Source organism: Zingiber officinale, chromosome 1A (genome assembly GCF_018446385.1).
Source record: "Zingiber officinale cultivar Zhangliang chromosome 1A, Zo_v1.1, whole genome shotgun sequence".
NCBI lineage: Eukaryota > Viridiplantae > Streptophyta > Magnoliopsida > Zingiberales > Zingiberaceae > Zingiber > Zingiber officinale.
Genome location: NC_055987.1, coordinates 33610090 through 33634495, shown reverse-complemented (window position 1 = coordinate 33634495; position 24406 = coordinate 33610090). Strand labels below are relative to the sequence as shown.

At 38.9% G+C, this 24406-nt stretch overlaps 2 protein-coding genes across 2 annotated transcripts; one reads left to right on the top strand and one right to left on the bottom strand.

The window, feature by feature from the left end:
• The first annotated feature begins 1670 nt into the window (after nucleotides 1-1670).
• LOC122023162 (probable serine/threonine-protein kinase DDB_G0282963) lies at nucleotides 1671-12967 on the top strand. The gene is made up of 13 exons (XM_042581252.1): nucleotides 1671-3047; nucleotides 3277-3682; nucleotides 3828-4464; nucleotides 5730-5770; nucleotides 6102-6170; nucleotides 9164-9264; nucleotides 9949-10024; nucleotides 11535-11633; nucleotides 11716-11784; nucleotides 11866-11915; nucleotides 12013-12094; nucleotides 12450-12544; nucleotides 12622-12967. Exons 1-13 carry the CDS (start codon nucleotides 2653-2655, stop codon nucleotides 12725-12727), a joined length of 2226 nt encoding a protein of 741 aa, XP_042437186.1. The 5' UTR covers nucleotides 1671-2652; the 3' UTR covers nucleotides 12728-12967.
• Nucleotides 12968-13387: 420 nt separating this feature from the next.
• LOC122023152 (acidic leucine-rich nuclear phosphoprotein 32 family member B-like) lies at nucleotides 13388-23655 on the bottom strand. The gene is made up of 5 exons (XM_042581242.1): nucleotides 23322-23655; nucleotides 22682-22736; nucleotides 22534-22590; nucleotides 22095-22172; nucleotides 13388-14011 (listed from the first exon to the last, which is right to left on the bottom strand). The coding sequence occupies exons 1-5, from the start codon at nucleotides 23589-23591 to the stop codon at nucleotides 13545-13547; spliced, it is 927 nt and encodes a 308-aa protein (XP_042437176.1). The 5' UTR covers nucleotides 23592-23655; the 3' UTR covers nucleotides 13388-13544.
• Nucleotides 23656-24406: the final 751 nt, after the last annotated feature.

The following is a 24406-nucleotide window of genomic DNA, read 5'->3' as shown; positions in this document are numbered from 1 at the left end:
GTAAAATAAAGTTAAATAACCGATAATAGTAATGTATGAGTCTAATAGTTAGAATTATCTTGATCTCGATTTAGAAATCTCCGCTGGTTTCTTCAGTCAAATTAATGTCTAAGGTTTGTTTTAATTGGGACACAACCTCATTGTTCTTCTTTTCAGAAGAACCACTCTACTTCAGGAGTTTATCTCAACTTATCCACCAAATATCCGGTCTTCCAAATATGTTTGGACTTCCTCTGTTCAGTATTCGATCATCCTGGCTCACTAAGACTTTTTCTTTAATACTAGATTAGCACAATAGTAATGAAAAATAGTGTTAGCAACCTATACTTAGGTTTACTAAAATCCGATGGTCCGGTTGACTGGTGGTCTATCGGAAACCTAACCTATTGGTCATATTTGCTTGGAGTTCACTTCTCCAAAACTTCGCATTATCTAGGGTTAACTCCCCTGGGGGTTTCTCTTTACTTGGAGTTCACTTCTTTAAGATTTATTACTATGTAGGGTTCACTCCCCTAGATTTACACTTTTCTCGAAGTTCACTCATCAATAACTTTTCATTACATAAGGTTTACTCTCTTAGGATTTTTTCTTTACTTAGACTTCACTCTTTCAAGACTTCTCATTACATAGGGTTCACTTCCTTGGGATTTTTCTCTTGTTCAGAATTCATTCCTCCAAGATTTCTCATTACCTAGGATTCAGTCCCTTAGGTTTTTCTTTTGCTAAGCATCTGATCACCTTTGACCTGTTTAGACTTTTCCTTTGTTAGTCATCTGGTCAATTTTGACTTGACTAGATTTCTCACTTGACTCGGTTAACGTTGACTAGACTCTATTAAATATATTGTCGATCAAAAATCAAAACCCTAGAGGTCGATTGCACCAACAGACTCCGTTGTCTGATTGGTCCCACTCAGTTATCCATCCTAGTTGCTCGTTAAAGCGGTGATATCCTCATTCATCCAATGTCTCTCATCATTTTTAAGATTGAGTGCTCGATTAAAACCAAATCTAACTGAATTAATCAAATTCATTGTAAATCATAATAATGTTTAAAACTAATTTTTTACCAATTTATTTTTTTATTTTGATTTAATAGAATAAATTTTTTTAAAACCGAGTACGACTGAATTAATAGAATAAACTATTTTTTTAAAAAAAAATCATAATTTTTAAATAATATTTTTTTAAATGCGATCGATATATATTTGATTTAATGAAATTTTTGTTCAGCTCTACAGTGGCACTAGATTCGAGGGAGGCTTTTTAGCCGTCATTTTCTATAAGAAGTATGCATAAACGAATGGTCCGAGTGCTAATTATGACACAAGTCGACAGCAATATCAATGGCTGTTGAACTCTCAGAGAACTATATATTTGTTTATCATGTCATTATCTTCCACGAGAAGCAAAGTTCTTGGACCTACGCACGTTCCTTCGATTAAACGAGCCGCTCTTTCGTTTTTCTTTGTTTTTATATATTAAAATGTTTTTTTAGGTTTTATTAAAAGAGTTGTCATAAAGTTTTTTTTTTGATAGCAGGATAATAAAAGAATTGTCGAGATTTTTTTTGAATAATGAAAAATATAGAATTTTTTAGTTTTGATGCGGGAGCTTATGGAGAGTTTTTAGGATTTGGATGTTATTTTCTTCGAGCTATTCTTGCCATGAATTCAGGCGAGTTGAAACTTGCGAGAAATATTAAATGCATATATTTTTACAAGGCAGAGAAGGAACCGCAACGCCAACTTGCTTGCAAGCAAACGCCAGCTTCGTTTGATGAGGTTTGTCAAAGAAAAGCAACAGCAGCAGCCGTCGGCAGGCAGCAAGTTGGAAGCGAAGGTCGAGCAGTCGCAGCAAGTTTTCTCTAAACCTATTGCAAATGTTTCTGTGTAGGTTTTAACTTGGATTCTGGCTACAGTTCAATGCTTAATCCACGAGATTGTGGCGTGTATATCTTTTTACCACGGTGAAGAATCATATGGGCAGACATGGAAGAGGGCATTGTGGTAATCTGGAGTATGGATAATTGCCAAGCTTGTCCACAAGAAATGTCAAAGCTTGTTCCTTGATACGAAGAAGTTGCGGTTGTGGAGGTGGTACAAGGAGCAAGTCCAAAGCACACGTTTTGAACAGAGCAAACAAAGTAGCGGTTTAACAGAGGCTTCTGAGCCGCAAGTGGATCAGCGGAGGTAGAGATCGAGAGGTGCCAAGAAGGAAGAAAGAAAGAGAAGAAAGAAAGAAAGGAGGCATCTTTGATCTAAAAAGCGCCCATCTTTCTGTAGAAAACACGATCTCCTCTGCTGGGAAAATTGAAAGAGGAACCAGGAAGCACTTTCCGTGAGAGATAGGGCACCTTTGGTGCGAAAAAGTGCTAGATTCGAGCAGAAAAATCCAGCCGCCATTTCTTTTGCTAAAAATCCAAAAAAAAGAGGGGTCATATTTGATCTGAAAACCTGTTCCTCGCCATTGCCGACGTAGATGAACTTCAGTGAGCCCTCGCTTTAACTAAAGGAGGTGCCTTTGACATTGACCAAGAACAGAAGACCTTATCTCCAAAATTTCTAAGATTTGGATGACTTTGGGCCCTCTCTACCGTCTCTATAGTTGATTCCACACCTCTTCTGACGCTGAACGAGCTGCCTTGGGGCGCATGGAGATCTCAGCAGACGAGCTGCTGAAGAAGATCCAGGAGCTGGAGGTGGGGCATGCCCAGTTGAAGCAGGAGATGTCGAGGCTGAGGCCGGCGGATGATGGCGGTGCTCGCCGGTCCGACCGCGCCCGGTCTCAGTCTGTGTCACCGCAGCGGATGACGCCTCCGCTACCGCGACCGAAGAGTGGAGGCCTCGAAGGAGCTGCATCGGCATGCGGCAGGGTCTCGGGTTCCTTTGGACACCCGTCAAGGATGCACCGGGAGAGGCGGAGCATGATTCGCGCAGGTGATAGTGCGGTCAACATTGGCCTCTCGGAAAGGCAGTGCCTGAATATTTTGGAATCTATGGGGCAGTCAGTCCATATATTTGATCCCGAGTGCAGGATAATTTATTGGTTAGCTCTCTTCCATAGCTCTTTGATGCTTTTCTTACTATTTGTTCATAAACATGCTTTTTGTTATAAGTCGTATCACAGGATTGCCGGGAAGCTATTTGATGATAGATTTATAAATTGCCTGATCAAATCGTAATACAAGAGTGTGGTCATTTTTGTTGTTTCATACTGCTCAGAATCTTGGCTTGTGAATTTCAAATTGTTTTTAATGGTCTTAATTCATTTGTAGGAATCAATCAGCAGAAAAGCTTTATGGTTATTCTTCATCTGAAGCTTTAGGGAAGCATGCAATTCAGCTGCTTGTTGATGCTTGTGATTTCAACATCGCTGGGAAGATAGTTCGACGTTTAACCATGGGGGAGAGTTGGACAGGAAAGTTTCCTGTGAAGAACAAGCTAGGAGACCGTTTTGTAGTTGTTCTCACCAACACCCCCTTTTATGATGATGATGGTAGTTTGGTTGGCATCATTGTCGTGTCAAGCGATTCAAGGTCCTTTCAGGACTTAGGATCCCCTCCAACTTCTACCAATATGCAAGCAGGTACAAGTGAACCAAGAATACGTTTGATGAATAAGCATGATTCTGATCTTCAGCAGCCCATTCAAGTTGCTATTGCATCCAAAATCACAAAGCTGGTGAGTATAACTTGTTGCATTTCTATAAACCTGAAGATTGTATGCCCTTGAAGCACTTCAAAGAATTATTTCTTTTAACAGAACATGGCTATGTCAATCTACCTTCTACTTTATTCTTTCTTGATCTTTAAAATCACCAAAACAGGCCACTAAAGTTACATGCAAAGTTTGGTCACGGATAAAACTAGGCGAGCACAGTAAGGAGCGTGAAAACGGAGCTAAGGATGGAGACTGCAGTGATCATGATGCAGTTTCATCAGACCATAAGGAGGATGGTTCTTCTAGTGGAGCTAAGCCTAGCACAACCAAAGAAGTGGTACCTTTTGATGCCTCTGATGCAGTGGGGGAAAAATCTCCTGGAAAAGAAGTGAAATCAAATCAGGATGAAGATCAAGGAAAACCCAGTATCTTAAAGCTCATAAGCAAGACAGAGTCATTTCTTGCCAATAAGGGTATATCATGGCCTTGGAAAGGGCATGAGCATGATGGTAATGATGCAAAGAAGCAGTTTGTATGGCCATGGCTTCATAGTGATCAAGAAAATGACGACCATAATTTAGAAGCATCTGAATCTGGTAGAAAACCAGACAACCAGGTGACTGAAAACAACCATACATGTAATATTTCTGGAACCTCCTCTCATAATGCAAACAGCACGAGTAGTATTAGCAGCAATTGTAGCACTAGCAGCAGCACTGTTCAGAGGATGGATATGGATTCTGACTGCTTAGATTATGAGATATTATGGGAAGATCTTACAATTGGAGAACAGATAGGCCAAGGTAAAATTCTTCATCTTGTGATCCATTTGTTTAATAAGTCTGTAAAGAAAGCATGTATGCTGATCAGCATGATTCTTTTTGTTGATTGCAACTCTAGCTTTCTTTGTTTTGCGCTTTGGTTGCTAAGAAGCAATCTGGCCAGAATTGTGATAATTCTTTTGTACGTGACCGTATTTAAGTTTAATTATTCTTTCCAGTCTTAGGAAATTCCAACTTCAAATTTCATAGAAGTTCATATTATTCCCTTCCATTTGTTTTTAATTGATTAGTAGATGTGGTAGTATCATGTCCTACTGAAAGCAAATTTGTCTCCTAAAATTGATTTATAGAACATTTTAACTTTGACTGCCTCTATCTTTGTTGTAAAGGTTTTGTTGTTGATTAAAACATTGCTTACTGGTGAAGAGGGATTTCAGGGGCTTTTTAGTATGAACTTTTCCAGATAGGACAATTGAGTCAATAATATGAAAGGTCTGATAAACTTGCTCCAAATGCTTAAGCCCAAATAATAGATGGAGAGCGTGAAGAGCTGAAAAATGGAGTCAACTGAAAGAAAACCACAATGATAGATATAAAAGCATGATGTGACTTGGAAGAATAGCAACAACTGTTGTAGAGGTGAGCATCACTAAGATAGGTATATTTGATGTACCATGTGGATAATTTATCTCATTCAAGAAACACTAAATGAATAAAACTAGCACAAACAGATATTAGTAGAGGGAGAGAATACGTAGATAGAGAACTTTGAAAAAAAAAATCTAGCAATAAAGAGCAGAGACCATATATACAATTTTTAAGATAGCATATGGTGAGAAGTGTATCACCCCAAAATGAAAAAAAAAATGAATTTATATATGTAGTAGTGTATCATCCATCTCAACTAAGTGTCAGTTCTTCCTTACTGCTACAACATTCTATTATGGTGTGTGGGGGCAAAACATCAACTATGAAGTTTGATTGTGCATTAGATTCAAGCAACTCCTGAGATTGACTGCTTGTCTGATTATTGTGTGTATACTGACTGTAAAATTCTTAACATTTTCAAGCTAGATGTCCTACTGTCACTAGTCATTCTTATATGTTTGTTGATTGTTGCCAACTAACTGCAACATCTCGTGTTAGCACTTTGTAGAAAGCTTGATTAGAAATGTTAAATTTATCAAACCAGTAGAGATCTGCCTAATAAATGGACTGTTTGTAGCATCAATTTTGTTACAGCTTAAGCTTGTATCACTTATTGTGTATGTCTTCTTCTTCTCCAGGTTCTTGTGGAACTGTGTATCATGCTCTGTGGTATGGCTCGGTGAGCATTTACTTCTCTTTTTCTTTTTATTAATTAAAAAATTGTGTTCCCAGTCATTTCTTTCTTTATGAGGGAAGAGTTCATGCCTTGCTCCTCTAGTAGTATTCTCGATCACTGTCATGGGTGATGTGTATGTTTTCCAATCATGTGATCTATTTTATCAGCCTAGAAGCTTTGGATATTATAAAATTTATTCGATGAGGCCAAAAATGTCAGATTGAACAAATTCTTAATCCATTACCAATTAATATCATGGCATTGGGAGATCTGATGTTCAAACGACAGTGTGCCTTTTCTTATGTGTGGAAACTGCCTATTGTGTTTCTTGCAGGATGTTGCAGTTAAAGTATTCTCAAAGAATGAATATTCTGATGATTTGATAGTTTCCTTTAGACAAGAGGTCAGTGATTGAAACAAAATTGGTTTTATGTATGTTGAAGACACTACATGCATTACACATTATCAATATTTGGCACATTGAGAAGCTAATTGCTCTTATACATAAATGGCATTTCTTCTATTTTTCTCTTGCGCGTTAATTAAAACTGCAGCCATTATTCTGAAATGCTAAAGGTTTAACTGATTTTCTAGCTTTCTCCCTCATGTTCTTTCATTTTCAGCTGCTGTAGTGTACCTTTCTGTGCTTTGGGAAGCTATAAGCCATAACTTCTTTATCAATATGTTTTATATTGATATCATAGTCTAGCTCTCTTGCTTTGATAGTATATCATCATCAGACCATGCTGTTCCCAACTATTTGTGGTTGACTATATTAATCTTATTCTCACACCAAGTTCTATCCAAGACTATATTATTAGTAATTTTTAAGTCAAGATGTGAAGTTCCATCTTGTCAGGTCAGCACACTGTTTTGCATGTAGACCAAAGCAGAGAAGGCATTGACATGGGCAAATTTACTTGTCTTGTCCATGCATCTACCAACGTTGTTTCACCTTTGTTAGGTGATGCTTTGTTATGTTTCAATATGCTGTGTGAAACACGGAACAATAGACAAGAACCTATCTTGACATTGTTGCTGCTAGTTGCTTGAGATCCAATGCCAAGGGGCTTGATGCTGCCAATCAAAGATCTTGCAATCATTGTGGTCATAAAACACTACCTTCATGTTACCTTCTTACCAAGCAATGCGAGGAACGATGGACAAGGAGTGACCTCAACACCATTGCTACTAATTTTCAAGATCCGTGTTACCTTCGTTGATACAGCATCTCTAAAATTGGTTTGACCATTGAACTTACCTGTATTCTAGCTTATCATTGATCAAGAACACTCCCCTTCTTGTAACCTAAAACTCTACCAACCCAATAACTTCTTAACACATTCATCGAAACTTGTTAACTTGCTATCTATTATCGACCCCTTCCCACCTCTCAATCAACAATGATTGAGAGTGATGGTGGAGGCTATGAGTGGATGTTACTTCTTTCCTCATCTTTCTTTCTTTCCTCTTCGTGTACTCCTGACTAGCCAACCCTTGTCATATACCAAGACATATGAAAACTAGAACAATATTATGTCCATTCATAGTTCAAAATTGGTAATGGAACCAGTATTTTAAATCTTGTTCAGGTTAAGATAGTGTATACTGTGAAAATACATATGCATATTATATAACTTAGGATTTCACATGAGATGTACTAGGTTAGGATATATATCACGTTTATCATGCACAAGGTGGATCAAATGGTAGATGCCGTGACACTTAGCATACACATTTCATTCAGTGTGAATATTCATTGGGCAAAATCGACGGTCATAAATCAATATGTCGAGGCATAATGCTTGCTTTGGCGATCCTACCAAAGTTTCTATGTGGTTTGTTGTTTGCAATGACAAATTGTTCTATATATTTTGTTTTTCTGCGAGTGAGGTTCTTTTATTAGAGTAGCTAAATTTCAATGTTTTAACTCAAAAATTGGAGATTCTGAAACTAAGATGAGACAATAAGTTTTTTTTCCTTCACAAATTTGGTTCTTGGAATGGCCTTCTGCCTATTCATACTTCCCTTTTAATATGCCCTTCCTTTCCACTTCTACGTTTTGTGGATATCTGTTGCACGGTTCGAAATCTTGAACTGTGTCGATGTTTTTGTCTTTGATTGGAATGATACTGTTTTGGTATTATGCCGATGTTTCGATGAATAGTGCTGGTGATAAATTGGAGATGGAAGGAGGAAAGAGATGAAGAAGTAAAATAAAAAAGATAAGATACTTTTATTTTTTTTTAAATTTTTTCCATTAGAAGAAAACTATTTTAAAAAAAATAACTCAATTTTAACATGCCAAGGAGTGTCGAGTGTAACACGAATGATACATGATACTTGAGAAGACATTGTCTTGGTGCCGAGTAGTATCAAGTTTCGGTAATTTATCGGACTGATACATTTTGGCAGTTTCAACTGGTATGATACGAGATTTTAAACCATGTTTTGTTGTACAAGCTACAAGGTCCTTAGTTTGACATATATGATAATTAGAAGATTAGATTTCTCAACACTGATTGAGAAAATAAACACACAAAAATCTCACTATGCTTAAATCAACAAATCACTTTAGTTTAGGGCAGTTGCACATTTATATCATCAGTTTTTTGCCTCTGGTTTCTCAAGTCTCAACTACTCTTGTGCTCTTGGATGGAGGTTCACACCATTAATTTTTCCCTTCCAGTAATTGGTACTTTGACTGGGTCATTAACAATAAACATAAACTAGCTACCAAACTTCCTCAGTTTGAAATAGCAAAGGATTTTACTCATGAATTTATATTTTTGCATAAAAATATAGTTTATGAATACCAATAAACGAACTCCTGATTACCCAACCAACCAGACTCTAGACTCCCTTATGGCTTGTGAGTCTCTAGTTTTCTTCTATAAAATTTTGTTTGAATTTCCATGGTTCATCCTCTTATCTATCCTATCCAATTTTCACAGCCCTTTTCGCAATATAGGGTGTTTGCCAATCTCATGTAGCTTTCCATTAAAAGTCCATAACTGTAGATTTCAATAATTAGCTTAACTCAGTTTGTGATTGTTGCAATTGTTACCGTACAGTATGCTTGCTTTGTTTTGAGCTTAATGATGTAGCTTGTTCATTTCCCTAAGGAATATTATAGACATTTCTCATCATGAAACCACAACTTCAAAAAGGAGATTAGTAGCCAAGACTTGAAAATTCGAGATTACACTTGAGCTCTGGTTCATAATTTCTCTAATTTAATAGCCTTCAAGTTATATGCCTTTCCTATTAAAGAATCTCTTTTCCAATTGGATTTTTACAATCTTATGAGTATATTACTGACTAGTATGTACTAGTTAGGCTATTCTCTCTGATTTATATATTTTTGACTGAATCTGAATATTGCTTTATTTTAAGGTGTCACTCATGAAGAGGCTGCGCCATCCGAACATACTTCTTTTTATGGGTGCGGTCGCTTCTCCTAATCGCCTTTGCATTGTAACTGAATTTCTTCCACGGTTGGTACTCAACTCTCTATTCAAATCAAAGCACAAAATTAATGTAAGAATCATTTTGTTCCAAATGCTGTCTCTTCCTTATCAAAAGGTCAGCTGGATATGCAATAAGGGAGAATAGGAATATCCAGTTGTCATATTCCTAGGCTACAACCTTGCATGAAACATAAGATAATTCAGCTGCATTATGTCCCTCATATACATTGAGTTTCTCAATTACTCACTTGCTATATGGAGAGGGAACATTTTGATAATAAAATGAAAACCTTTGGAGATATTTTGACATTAGTGAAGCCTTAAGAGATATTTTAAACAAAAAAACTACTGAACATTGGGCATTTGGAAAATTACCCAATCTTTTGATAGAATTAGTAATGAGACGAAGTTCCATGAACATAGATCCCAGCAGTTTGGAGTTGGGTACATAGTTCTTGTCCCACCACTGAGATTTGGGTAATATTGGCATCAGAGTATCAAACTGATACTTTCTTATGTTACTGTCACAGCTGTATAGAACTTTTAGCAGTTGGATGATTCTATCTGCCCATTACTGTTGTGCAATTTTAGTTATACTGGAGCAGGATTCATTTCAATAGTTTGAAATATCTATATATTAAAACAAGATGAAATATTTAAATAGATTGATTATTAACATTCAGTTTTAAAATTCAATAATTTTGAATGCAGTGGGAGTTTGTTTCGCTTGTTGCAAAGAAAAACGAAATTGGACTGGAGAAAGCGAATCCTCATGGCCCTAGATATTGTAAGTATGGTTTCTCAAGCCAGAATCAAATTGTATGCCTCTGAAATTTGAATCCAACTAACTTCACATAAAACAACCACACTGATATTTCTTTCCTAATTGCCTCACACCTTGATCTATCAAGTATTGGTGGGCATCAAGGTTTCTAAAACCAGACTGGACTGGCTGATTCAACCAGTTCAACCAAGATCCGGTGGTAAACCCTGTCCGTTTTATGAAACCGGCAACCGGCAAAAACTGGATTAATCCAGTTATAAATCAGAAATCAGTAAAACAGGATGCAACTGGATTTGTGGCCTGGTTGAAAGGCAACAATACAGCTTACTGTGGGTCACCTATTCAAAGCTTAGTAGTAGCAATTATTTTTTTTTTCTAATTTAACTGCTTCACATACACAATTTACATAATTTTTATCATATTAAATAAATTATTTATATAAACACACATCTTCTGGAAAATATAATTTTTATAGATTTATTATGTTTCATCTTGATTAATAGCTATTAGTCTTATATATATAATCTTTTGCAATATAAATATAATTTGTATTGCATTATTTTTTTTGTTTGAATTTGTCTACATTTAAATATAGTTAATTATATATAAGCTTCAAATAGGTTTAGTTATATCTAAGTTTTATATATTTAAAAATAACTTATCTTTTATAGTAAAAAAATTGTAAATATTTTATACATAAAATATGAATTATAATTATGGCTATCTTCCAAGCCTGCCTTGTTTCCTTTGCCCTAATAGGCATACAACAATCACACAACTTCATTGACGACTCCTTTTCGATCATTCATTTACCCTATCTTTGATATCTTCGTTAGTATCTCTTGAACAATAAAACATATAAAAAACTCCTAGTTACAACCTTACAAATTCATTGATTTTATTTGTTGAATAATCAAACTAAAATGAGTGAAGATATTTAGTGAAAGAAACCCACCTGGAGTTGGATGTGTCAAATCATGTGGAAGTTAGGTAGGTGAAGCATAATGGTAGGATGGTGGTGGCAGACTGTTTCTCAGACTCAATTATGATCATTGAATCGAACATGGATCTAGATGTTGGAGACCATTTCTTAAAATTATTGCATGTTTAGTGGTGATGGCAGTGTCTCATTTGGAAGGTTTGGGAGGAGTATGAAGTGTTCAAGTGAATGGTTGGGGGTTCCTTGTGAAGTTTGAAATGAATAGAGTATGAATTCTCAAAAGATTTAGTCCATCGATTTCCAGTATGTGAATAAAAAAAGAACTACTTTCCTATTGTAATTTGTGATATCCTTGCTTGAAAGATTTAGATTTCCAATATATGAAACAAAAAAGAACAACTTTCCTATTGTATGGGTTGTGCGCATCAATCATCCCTGATCTTGCATTGTTTGCTTACGTCAATCAAATTCTCTTCTTAGTTGTATTGCTTTTAATGTTAATGTGATTCATATTTCCTTTTTTAGTTGCATGTATATAGTTGTGGTTTTGTGTTTTAATTGAGTTGGTTATAGACAAAGGGAATGAATTATCTTCATCATTCCAACCCTATAATCATCCATCGTGATCTAAAGTCATCAAATTTATTGGTCGACAAGAATTGGACTGTCAAGGTATATTTGCATCAAAATCTTAATAGCTTATCCCACTTTGTACAGTCACAATCCTCTATTAGTTACCTATATTTGCAAACAGGTTGGTGATTTTGGGCTTTCGCGCCTGAAGCATGAAACTTATTTGACCACCAAATCTGGGAAAGGAACGGTAGTGGCACTGACAGATTCTATTGTTGTACTGTACTCTTAACACTTATTCATGATCCTAAATGGTTTTCTTGGTATTTAGCCTCAATGGATGGCTCCAGAAGTTCTTCGAAATGAACCCTCAGACGAGAAGTATGCTGAGCTATTATTCTGTAGGCATTTATGGCCGATCCATCTTCTTTTTGTTGTTTAGACTAATGTAGTTTTTTGTATTCTCTTGGAAAAATAGGTCGGATGTATACAGCTATGGTGTGGTATTGTGGGAGCTTGTTACTGAGAAAATCCCTTGGTATAATCTCAATTCGATGCAGGTGAGTATCATTTTGTCGACATGGATACCTTCGGCTTGTTGCCATTTGTCATACTAGGCGATCTTCATGAGAAAAATTCGAATACACTTGGTGAGCTAATGAATGGCCAATGAAGTATGTATTAGATGTATGATGACAAGACTTGAACGTTAACAAGACCCCAAATGATACGACCAATCTAATCAGCATCTCGCTACTAGTGATGTCTGGTTATCGATCTCTGTGAAACAAGATTGGAGTTTATAAAACATTTAACTTGTATGTTATTAGGGTTTCATGAACAGAAGAATCGGTGTATCGGTCTAGTTCCTATTTTCCCTAAGAGGTCCATCGTCTAACTTTTTTGGTTATCCAGGTCATTGCGGCTGTAGGGTTCATGGATCAAAGGTTGGATCTACCAGCAGATCTGGACCAGCAATGGGTATCGATAATTCAGAGCTGCTGGCAGAGGTTAATTCTTGGTCTGTAGATGTGTTATCATTCATAACTGAACCTTATTGATTTCTCTTTTTTTTTTGTGCTTGCAGGGAACCGAAACTCAGACCAACTTTCCAAGAACTTATCGCAAGATTCAAAGATTTGCAGAAACAGCATGCTGCGCCGGGTCACCCACCGCGTCCTGCCGTCCGGTGAAAGCGTTTGTGGTACTGCAAAATTGAGCTTTCAGGACCAAAACAAGACCCCATGATTGCAAACCAGGAAACAAAAATGCCACACTTGGGAGGATCAAGCCTTGAGCCATCAAACAACGATCCTTGTGAAACTAAGAACAGTTTGGCTAACTGATTATCTTCGCAGATCAGCTTCATGTTACTTGGACCAGGCGTTGCAAAGTTTCATGATCTAGGAAAGTTCGGCGCCAATCAAATAATATATTGTTCGAAAAAAAACCCGCCATTGGTGTGCTAACCACATGTGGAATCTAGGAGCTTTGTGGGAAAGGGGTGTTTTATCATTAAGTTCCTATCTTTACAGAGATGAGATCATAGTAAAAGTTCTATTTCTCCTACAAAATGTTGTACAACAAAGAGATGACTATGCGGCTTATTTTTTATGACTTTCAAAAATAAAAATGTTTGGTGCATAACAGTCTCGAGGAAGGTTCTATCTATTATATGCAACCTTACCATTTTCAGATCACACGACAATAATTTTATCATTATATCAAGTCTCCCCTTCAAAATACATTTGATAATATATAAAATAAATTGTAATATATTACATTTATAATATATAAAATAAATTGTAATATATTACATGCGGGTAAAGAGAGAGGCATGACAAAGAAATCTCTTCACAAATGAGAGTTCTCCACAAAAATATTTTTAAACAGCTCTGAAGATAATACATTAATATTCTACGTATCAATTCAAACAATTCAGGTATTACAAAACTGCTCAAAAGGTGGAAGCCATTAAGCAGAGTAAAGCATTATAGCAAGCTTAGTAGGCTACCTCATTGCCTTACTGGTCCTCAACATTGTCTTTGTGACAGCGCTATCATCTGTATTGTCTTCCTCATCGTCAGAGTTGATGATTATAATGTTGCCATCAGCTTCAACGTCAAAACCATCTTGTCCAGCCATTTCCAACTCCATGTCGTCATCCCAATCGTCATCTTCACTGTCCAGATCGTCGTCTTCATCATCGGCTTCTTCCTGCTGTGAGCGCAATGTGTGGTACTCCAGAGGGGGCGGGCAGTCTTCTGTGACAGCTTCATCGCGTTTCATAACGAGATGCCGAATGATCCTCTCGTCCTTATCCAGCATGCTCTTGAAGTCGTTGACGAACTTTGCATCAATCTCGAAGTTCATTAGAACATAATTGGCATGCGTTGCTTTCTTTATTTTGTATGCGAGTTGGCGAAGACCCCAGTTATTCAGTCTCCAAATCCTGCCTTTCTTCTCCCTGACAAATTCTGCAAAAGTAGAGTTGAAACATCAAAATGCAGGAAAAGTCCATGAAAAAACTGTCATACAACAAAATATTTCTTCAGCAAATCTCACTGTGGATCAAAATCATAGTCTACCCTAAATTATGTATAAATGGGAAATTAGTACTTGTAATAAATTTTAAAAAAAAAATGAAATTTAAGCAGAAACTGAGCTAGAGAGGGCTCCTTGCCAATATCAGGAATTGCTCTGGATGCAAAATAGCAAAAAGGGCAAGGAGCACCACCAGTGAGACACACTCAGAAACTTAGCTGTAGGTTCTTCCCCTATTCCGGGGGGAAAAGCACTAGATATCAATTAACATTGCCTACCTAGAAGATTAAAAGGAACTCTGGTACATAGGAATGCCTAATTGGAAGGTAATGGCAGAAGACGATTACCATTTTGTAAGACCTAACTAATAACAGTTTATAGGAGAAAGATATGTGGTGACAGTCAGTGTGAGAAAATCACATCAAACTCAAAAGAAATCTACAATTGCAACTCTCATGACTGGGCCCCATATTATTCCCGTAAATTAAGAATTTGATAATGTTTTGTTCTCTACTCTTGAAGAGTGTTGCATGTAGATGCTACTTCTCTTTACAGCATCCACCTCTCATTCCAGCTAAATATGACCAATTTGTGTTGCCAGTCCCAATCTATATCAGGATTCAAAAAGAACTCCAAAATATTTAACCAATAATCAACCTTCAAGTTGGCTAGTAGATAAGATATGTACGTCTATTGTAGGTTAAACAGATTTCTTTTGGACCCAATCATATTTACAACCATATTCCATTTCATTCTGAAATATAAGAACTATCTGTTGGTGCAATTTCCAGTAGGTCAAGGTTGACCTAGTTGACCAAGCGTAAACCTTGGTCATGGTTTCGATGTTTGACAATACAGAAAGACATGTAGACATGGACAATGCAGGTGCAGTTGTCCATGCGGAGAGATACTGATCAGGGTCTGATCAGGTTGGATGAAGAAGAGTCAAGTAGGTCAAGGTTGACCGGATACTTGACTAGGAAGTCCTAACTGGGATGTTAGGCAGTCGAGAAATCCTGGTGAGTGAAGCCAGGTGAAAATCCTAGTGAGTGAAGCTAGGTGAAAGTGAAAGTCCTGGTGAGTGAAGCCAGGCAGTCGGGAAATCCTGGTGAGTAAAGCCAGGTGAAAATCCTAGTGAGTGAAGCTAGGTGAAAGTGAAAGTCCTGGTGAGTGAAGCCAGGCAGTTGGAGAAAGTCCTGGTGAGTGAAGCTAGGCGCTTGGGAAAGACCTGGTGAGTGAAGCCAGGCAGGGGAAAGACCTAGTGAGTGAAGCTAGGCAGTTTGGAAGTCCTGATAAGTGAAGCCAGGCAAGGGAAATCCAGATGGGTCAAGGTTGACCAGACATCTGGTGAAAAGTCCAAGCAGGGAGCTTGGCACGTGAAAAGTCCAAGTATGGAGACTTGGCACGGAGAAGACCAAGATGGAGACTTGGCACGGAAAGTCGGAAAGGGCTCGGTAGCTCGTTCTCCGGACTGTGGTCAGAGAGGGCTCGGTAGCTCGTTCTCTGGACCGGACGAAGTCGGAGAGGGCTCGGTAGCTCGTTCTCAGGACCAAGTAGGGTTTAGGGCTGGGAGCTCTAAACCTAGATCGGTCTGGTGACCGATCCAGTGATACGCTGGGTTATCTGATCGGTCTGGTGACCGATCAGTAACCAAACAGAAGTATTATGTTGCTTATCTGATCGGTCAGCAGACCGATCAGTGATCGATCAGTAGCATATGGTGAAGTTCCTGATCGGTCTTCAGACCGATCAGGAGACGATCAGAAGGAGATCACCTTCGGGAGGGAAAGGTCCTGATCGGTCATGGGACCGATCAGGGAAGGACCTGATCGGTCTCCATGACCGATCAGGACCCTTGTGGACCGATCAGGATGAAGCCTGATCGGTCCACGTCCTAGCCGTTGCGTAGCAACGGCTAGTTTCTTCTGGCTTCTTCTTCGCAGGTGGATGCAGGTATAAAAGAGGCTGAGGGCTTCTAGGCTGCAACTTCTTCTCCGAAGCTTCTTCTTCTTCTTATTACTGCCTCTTCTTCTTGCTGCTGCAAGTTCTTCTGCGAGCTTTGCTGAGCTCTTAGTTCCTGAAGCTTTTTGTGAGCTTCCACTCGGCTGGGACCAACTGATCAGTTGCTGTTGTGGTTGGATCCGAGAAGCTGCTGCTTCATCCAGTCGAAGAGAAGGCAAGTAAGCGAAGGTGTTTCATACATTTGTATTGTATTTTGCTTCTTGCTGCTTTCTACTCCTGTATTGCTTTTGCAAAACATTATGGCGAGGTTTCTCCACCCAGAAGGAGTGATTATTAGCCGGGTTTCCGGGGTCTCATCCACCGACGGATTGGTAAGCTTCGTCCACCTTACGGACACGCCGAGGAGTAGGAGTCTTATCTCCGAACCTCGTTACATCGACGCGTTGAGGTTTGATCTTCTTCGTTCTCGTTTCTATTATTGTATTTCCGCTGCGTTAACTTGATTTGTAGAAAGAAACGAGAATTTGGGGTCGGCTATTCACACCCCCCCTCTCTAGCCGCGACCATCGATTCTAACAAGTGGTATCAGAGCGAGGTCGCTCTTCGTTGGATCAACACCCGGGGGAGCACGAGCTAGAGAATGGAGTTATTTGGAGAAGACGTCACAATTCCACCTTTCTACGATCGCGTCGACTTCGCGTTTTGGAAGGTAAGAATGAAGTACTTTCTTATGACTAACTTTGAAAATTGGAGTTGTGTTCAATTAGGTTTCAAGCCTCCGATGGACAAGAAAGGAGAAACCCTAGAGAAGAAGGAGTGGACCAAGGAACAAGTCCACCAATCCCTAGTCAACGATGAGGTATTGAAAATTTTTGAATTTTCTTTACCTAATGATGTTTTGTGTAAGGTAGGTGGATATAACAATGCCAAGGAGTTGTGGAACAACTTGGCCAAGTTCCATGAGGGAAGCTCCACTTCAAGTCATGAAGAGGAGTCAAGTGAGCTAAGTAGCTCACTTCATGGAGGCATGGAATTAGAAGTTGAGGGCCACTCAACATCTAAGGAAGAAAAGGAGGAGAGTTCTTCTTCAAGATTGGAGCAAGAAGAAGAAGAAGTTTCTACCTCCGGAAGGGATGAAGAAGAGAGCTCACATCCATCCTCAACCCTAGGTAACTCAAGCCATTTAATTTCAAATAAATTACACATAATGTGCTTTGAGTGTAGGGAATTTGGGCATTACAAGAGTAAGTGTCCAAACAGGGTTAGGAAGACTCCATCGGCGCCAAAGGTCAAGGAAGCCGGAGTCCCGACACGCAAAGGCAAGGAGCACGTGGTGTGCTTCCAATGCAAGCGAAGGGGACACTATAGGAGTCAATGTCCAAGGGGGAGGCAATCTCACAAGGACAAGAGACCGAGCACGTCTATAGGGGGAGCTAAGGCAAACCCTAAGGTAATCTCTAAGGCACATTCTTGCAATTCTAGTAGGATGCATGCTAGTAGCCTTATTGCTATTGTCAATAATAATAAGCATGACAACTATAGTAACCGATACACGTGCTTAGGAGCCAAACATGTTAACCTAGGTAAGGACAATTCTAGAAATGCTAACCCTAGAATTAACTCATCTAAGGTTAAGAAAAACCTAGGTAGAAATCCCAAATCATCTAGACATATGCCTAGGAATACCTCAAAGAAAAATGATAAATTAAAGCTTGAGGTATTAGAGAAAGAAAATCAAGTCTTGAGGTCAAGACTTGACTCTCTAGAAAAGGATCTTGAGGATTTGACTCTAGGGTATAGGGGTCAAAAACCCAAGTCCAAGGACAAGAAAGGTTTGGGTCACAAACCTAAGTCCCAAGTGGTCAAGCCCACTTACCATGATGTTCCATTCGATTATGGAACAAAACCTAGGGCTAGGAAGACCATCATCAAGGTCACAAGGGGAGTCACCCCTAGAGTTGATCTTGATGAGTCCCAAATGACCAAGGCTTCAAAGCCTAGGAGGGTCATTAGGAGGGTTGCTAGGGAAGTCATCCCTAGTGAATATTTAGTGAACCCAATGAGCTCAAATAGGTATTGGGTTCCTAGGAGCGTGATTTCATCACGCTAGATGAGTTAGGGTGTGCCGACCTTACTTGAATAGGTAGTTAACCTAATCATGGCAAAAGGTGGCACTTTAGGAATTTTCAAGGTATAATCAAGCCTTGAAAATGAAATTAAGAATTATTCCTAAGGTGATTAGAATGTGCCAATCAAATTTGAGAAGTTTTCTAGAGTCAATCTAGTTGGCACGTAGTGATCTAAACATCTTTGGTATATGATTTGAGGTCTATCACACTTAGGAATATAGAACTTATGGCAAAATGATCAACATTGTCAAAAATGGCAACTGAGGCTAGAATTAGGTATTTTCTATACCTTTACATGTTATTTGCCATATATTGTTTGTCATATGCCATGTCATGACATCATATCTAATTTACTATCATTTGAAATGTCATGATAATGCTTAAGTTATTTATATGTCATGCTCTAGTTAAGTTTCATACTTTATGCCATGACATCATGACATTGGTACATGCTTTCATTTATGATACTAGTTTATGCCATGTCATCATCTCTTGCATGTATAATCAATTAAATTGATTTAAGGACAAAAACACAACTTGATATGGATATCAAATTGTAGTTTAGAAAATGCATGAGAATCTAGTTTAAGATAACCTAGACCCATATCTCACATCAAAATTGACTTGGATGTATTTGATACACCTTAGATGTGTGTGAGATATTAGGATGATGAGTTAGGATCAAGGTGCATAGTTCTTGTACCTAGATGAGCCTAATTCTAAATTGGAGGATCATAGGAAAAGCTTATGTACAAGTCAGGTACATTTAGCCCTAAGATTATGATCTTAAATTGAAGGGTTTAAAATCATTTCAAAATTGATTTGAAAAATCTTGATGAAGCTTTTCTAGTGATAGCATTCATCATTGAACAAATTGATACAAAGATAAGTAACTTTGAGCTATTTCAAAGACTTTTGAACTTTGTATCAAGATTTGAAAATGGAACTTATTTTCATAGAAAACTATTTTTCCATGATAGTATATGTTATGAGGAGTGTATCATCAAAATTTTACAATTTTTAGAATTTTCTGTGATTTTCTAGAGGTTTCTGAATTTCGGGAGAAGAAATCAGAAATCAGAGTTGTGGACCGATCAGAGGGGATTCTGATCGGTCCAGGGGTTCCTGGATCGGTCACCGTGACCGATCCAGGGAATCCCTGATCGGTCTGGTGACCGATCAGGGCATGCCAACCTGCTGAATTTCGACTGTTTGTCTGAAATTGCAGCTCGGGAAGTGGTGTTTTAGGTTTCTAAAGTTTTGAAACTCACCAAGACATTGTTGGTGCAATGGTCAAGGGGGAGTTGACCTTTAGGGGGAGTTTTACCCATTAGTCAAGGAGGAGTTGACTTTTAGGGGGAGTTTTTACTCGTCGAAATTTTTGAGGATGAGTGATATGGGATTATCACTAAGTTAATTGTTGACCTTAGTATCAAGGGGGAAATTAAGGGTTTCAATGAAAGGTATGGGACTTTCATTAGGAAAAAACTCTTGACCTTGATTCACTCCTTTTGATGTGTGTCAAAAAGGGGAAGAATGTCTAGAGAATGTTCAAGGAAGAACATTGGAGTTAGTGGGAGAGTTTGTTGATCACGACGAGTGAAGTTGTGAACAACGATAACTTACTCTTCAGGGGGAGAGTTTGTTGATGTGTGCCAATAGGGGGAGAATGAAGGGTTTTAAGTTAGGCCTTCATTATCTAAGAAGGAAGTTGCCTTCTTAGAAGGAGAATGTAAGGTTGTAACTTATGTTTCATTACCTAGTGGCATGAAGAAAGTTGAGGCTATTGGATTAGCCTAACTTAAAGGTATTGTCAAACATCAAAAAGGGGGAGATTGTTGGTGCAATTTCCAGTAGGTCAAGGTTGACCTAGTTGACGAAGCGTAAACCTTGGTCATGGTTTCGATGTTTGACAATACAGAAAGACATGTAGACATGGACAATGCAGGTGCAGTTGTCCATGCGGAGAGATACTGATCAGGTTGGATGAAGAAGAGTCAAGTAGGTCAAGGTTGACCGGATACTTGACTGGGAAGTCCTAACTGGGATGTTAGGCAGTCGGGAAATCCTGGTGAGTGAAGCCGGGTGAAAATCCTAGTGAGTGAAGCTAGGTGAAAGTGAAAGTCCTGGTGAGTGAAGCCAGGCAATCGGGAAATCCTGGTGAGTGAAGCCAGGTGAAAATCCTAGTGAGTGAAGCTAGGTGAAAGTGAAAGTCCTAGTGAGTGAAGCCAGGCAGTTGGAGAAAGTCCTGGTGAGTGAAGCTAGGCGCTTGGGAAAGACCTAGTGAGTGAAGCCAGGCAAGGGAAAGACCTAGTGAGTGAAGCTAGGCAGTTTGGAAGTCCTGGTAAGTGAAGCCAGGCAAGGGAAATCCAGATGGGTCAAGGTTGACCAGACATCTGGTGAAAAGTCCAAGCAGGGAGCTTGGCACGTGAAAAGTCCAAGTATGGAGACTTGGCACGGAGAAGACCAAGATGGAGACTTGGCACGGAAAGTCGGAGAGGGCTCGGTAGCTCGTTCTCTGACCGGGGTCGAGAGGGCTCGGTAGCTCGTTCTCGGACCGGACGAAGTCGAGAGGGCCTTAGCTCGTTCTCGTGACCAAGTAGGGTTTAGGTGGGAGCTCTAAACCGGATCGGTCCGTGACCGATCCGATGATATTGGTTATCGACGGTCCGTGACCGATCGGTAACCAACAATATTATGTTGCTTATCCGATCGGTCGCCAGATCGATCGTGATCGATCGAGCATACGGTGAAGTTCTCGATCGGTCTTGACCGATCGAGACGATCGAAGGAGATCACCTTCGGAAGGTCCCGATCGGTCGGGACCGATCAGGGCCCTGATCGGTCTTGTGACCGATCAGAGCGTGCCAACCTCATCCTAGCCGTTGCGTAGCAACGGCTAGTTTCTTCTGGCTTCTTCTTCGCAGGTGGATGCAGGTATAAAAGAGGCTGAGGGATTCTAGGCTGCAACTTCTTCTCCGAAGCTTCTTCTTCTTCTTATTACTGCCTCTTCTTCTTGCTGCTGCAAGTTCTTCTGCGAGCTTTGCTGAGCTCTTAGTTCCTGAAGCTTTTTGTGAGCTTCCACTCGGCTGGGACCAACTGATCAGTTGCTGTTGTGGTTGGATCCGAGAAGCTGCTGCTTCATCCAGTCGAAGAGAAGGCAAGTAAGCGAAGGTGTTTCATACATTTGTATTGTATTTTGCTTCTTGCTGCTTTCTACTCCTGTATTGCTTTTGCAAAACATTGTGGCGAGGTTTCTCCACCCAGAAGGAGTGATTATTAGCCGGGTTTCCGGAGTCTCATCCACCGACGGATTGGTAGGCTTCGTCCACCTTACGGACACGCCGAGGAGTAGGAGTCTCATCTCCGAACCTCGTTACATCAACGCGTTGAGGTTTGATCTTCTTCGTTCTCGTTTCTATTATTGTATTTCCGCTGCGCTAACTTGATTTGTAGAAAGAAACGAGAATTTGGGGTCGGCTATTCACACCCCCCCTCTCTAGCCGCGACCATCGATCCTAACACTATCAAGTCTCTCTAGTAACACAAAATTATCCTTCTATAAAATCTTGAACATGTAAATCCGTAGAGGAAGAAACAAAATGGGAACTCTTAAAAACATTTAAAGAAACTTAAATAATATCTCTTACAATTTTGCTCCAGTGTTCCACGTTACCATTGGTGTCTGACTCTCTATCAAGCACTTATCCTAATAAAAAATTCTGGACAGCAAGTAGATCTAACTAACGAAGTAGAAAAAGATAGCTTACAATTTCCCTTGTCGCCCTCAAAAGAAGCAAGAATGTAACAATCAGAAACATATCAAGGAGCACCGTAAGTAGTAATACAGTTTGTTTAACAATAAGACTATATCCATCCAAACAATGCAACTTAAATGGTTTGGTTAAATGAGTACAGATAATACCTTGAACTTTGGAAATGACATTGTCAACCTCATCAGCATGGTCTTCATGGATAAGATACACCACTTCATAGTGACGCACTGCAAATAGAAGTAAAATAAGGTAATGTTTAAGAAACAACATATGATTGAAAATCCATAGTTTCCTTTGTAATGTTAACTTATTCAGGATCTATTCATCTTCTACTGGAACCACATATACAGAATATCGTTGCAGATAAAATATTAATTAGGATATCTCAGTTAACAATCCTACACGATTACATAAAAACTGCTTAGATGACTTTTTACAGTAACCTGAGGCAATAATCATCTTCTTCCCTAAAAGGCAACATGTGTTTCAAAGGTGATGTAAAAAATATGTAGTGAAGCAAGTGACAAAAATCACTGACTAATTTCCAAGAAAGATGAATCAAAGTTACATAAAGATTAAAATGCTCACTTCTTTCAAGATTCAAGTCGCTCTCTAGCTGAAGACTCAAAAACTCGTAAAGCTTTTCTGTGAAAAAAAATGAAGAATCAGTTTCCATTACTAGAACTGCAAGTAACTGTAAGATGCATTACCAAATGACTAAGATTACAAACTTAACCTTCTTCGGCATCAGCAAATTCAGGCAAAACTCTGCCATCCTCAGTAACAGTTTTCTGATTTCAGGAGAAAGTGATTAAGTCAAATTCAGAGTTGAGACTAAGTTGTATGTGCAAGTCAGAAACAAGAACATATGAACCGATATGAACCGCAAGAGCCTTGACCTGGCAGTTCTCATCTTAATGAATGCCTATGCAATTGGCAGCCCAAGCATTTAAGTGGAAGTATTTTTGATGCTACTAGATACAACAATAATATCGTCTATGTGACTCTCAACCTGTAATTCATGTATAATTGTGCATTCATGATCGTTATTTATATTTCTTTTGAGGAAAGTTGAATCTTGAAATAAGTGAACATCCTTGTACTTTAATTTACTTTTACTTGAAAGTAGAGGGTGGATAGAGAGCATCCTTACTTGTCAACAATAATTGTGTCAGCGTTGTCATATTGAAGCAAAACTAGGACAGCTTAACTTTGCAGTATTCTCTACAAAAAATTATATTTCTACCCAATTTCACCAATTCCAAAACCAAATGGTTAATCTTATCCCTAATGCTTTGAATCAACTGAAAGATTTGAAGCGGCCAGAAATGTAACTTGAAAGCAAAAACTTCAAAAGAGTCATTCCAAGGTCGGACCTTTTTAAGCAGAACAGCCTCAGGGAAGGGCCCGGTGGCCTCTTCTGGACTCGCGTAGAAGCTATGGGAGTCGATCTTGTTCTTCTTCTTCTTGGCTCCGGCAGTCACCAGTCTTCGGCTATTCCTTACGTCGAGCGAGAGCCTCTTCAAAGAAGATACCAACGGAAAGTTCCTAGATGAAGGCTCATGCGTCTGAGGGTAGTGAAACAGGAAGGACCGCGGCCAAGCGAAAGAGGAGGAAGAAGAAGGCGTCATGCGAGCGGCCACCATGAATCTCCAAGGACCAAGAGCACTGGTCGCTGGCCTCGTCGTGGTCTCAATAGATAAGCCCCAAGGGCATGGGGAAGAATTTATATTTTAGGGTAAATGGCTATTTATCTTCTCTCTCTTTTGTTTTTTTTTTTAAAAAACATATTATTTTATTAAATCAGCGAATCTTTTCTAAAAAAAATTAAAAAAGGAAAATAATAATAATAAACGAATATCTCTTATGGTCTCTACTTCATTTCTGTTTAAAACGTTCCATTTAAAATGTTCTATCTAAAGTATGTTATCTATCAAAAAATATTCAGATAATCATTCGACTGCAAGAGTTAACATTTAACTTTTAGAACTAATATCTATAATATATTATTTGATCATTCAACGGTATAAAAACTAATAACTAGTTATTACACAAAAGACGAAATCGCTCACCCCCAGCATTTCCATCGCACCTGACCCAAGGTCATCACGAGGGAGGTAAATCATAGCATCCTGAGCGAGTATGTGACAGGTGGGGTGAGTTACACAGGGACCGGAGATTTACGTCCCGACTACCCTGAGTTTCGACCCCGCAATCATATGTGGTAAGCATCCCACCACATACCAACTCGGATGACCTGTGGGGTCAACTAGTTATTACAACATGCTTCTACAACACGTGTAAATGACCCTTGAGATTATGGTACAACAATAGAATATTTAGATTATCACTCAGGCACTCACGATTCGAATCCCAGCTATGACGAATTTATAGAAATATTTCCTCCAAATAAGACATACAATTAAAGGATGTTGAACTCTTGGGTTGTCCGTTGAGAGCG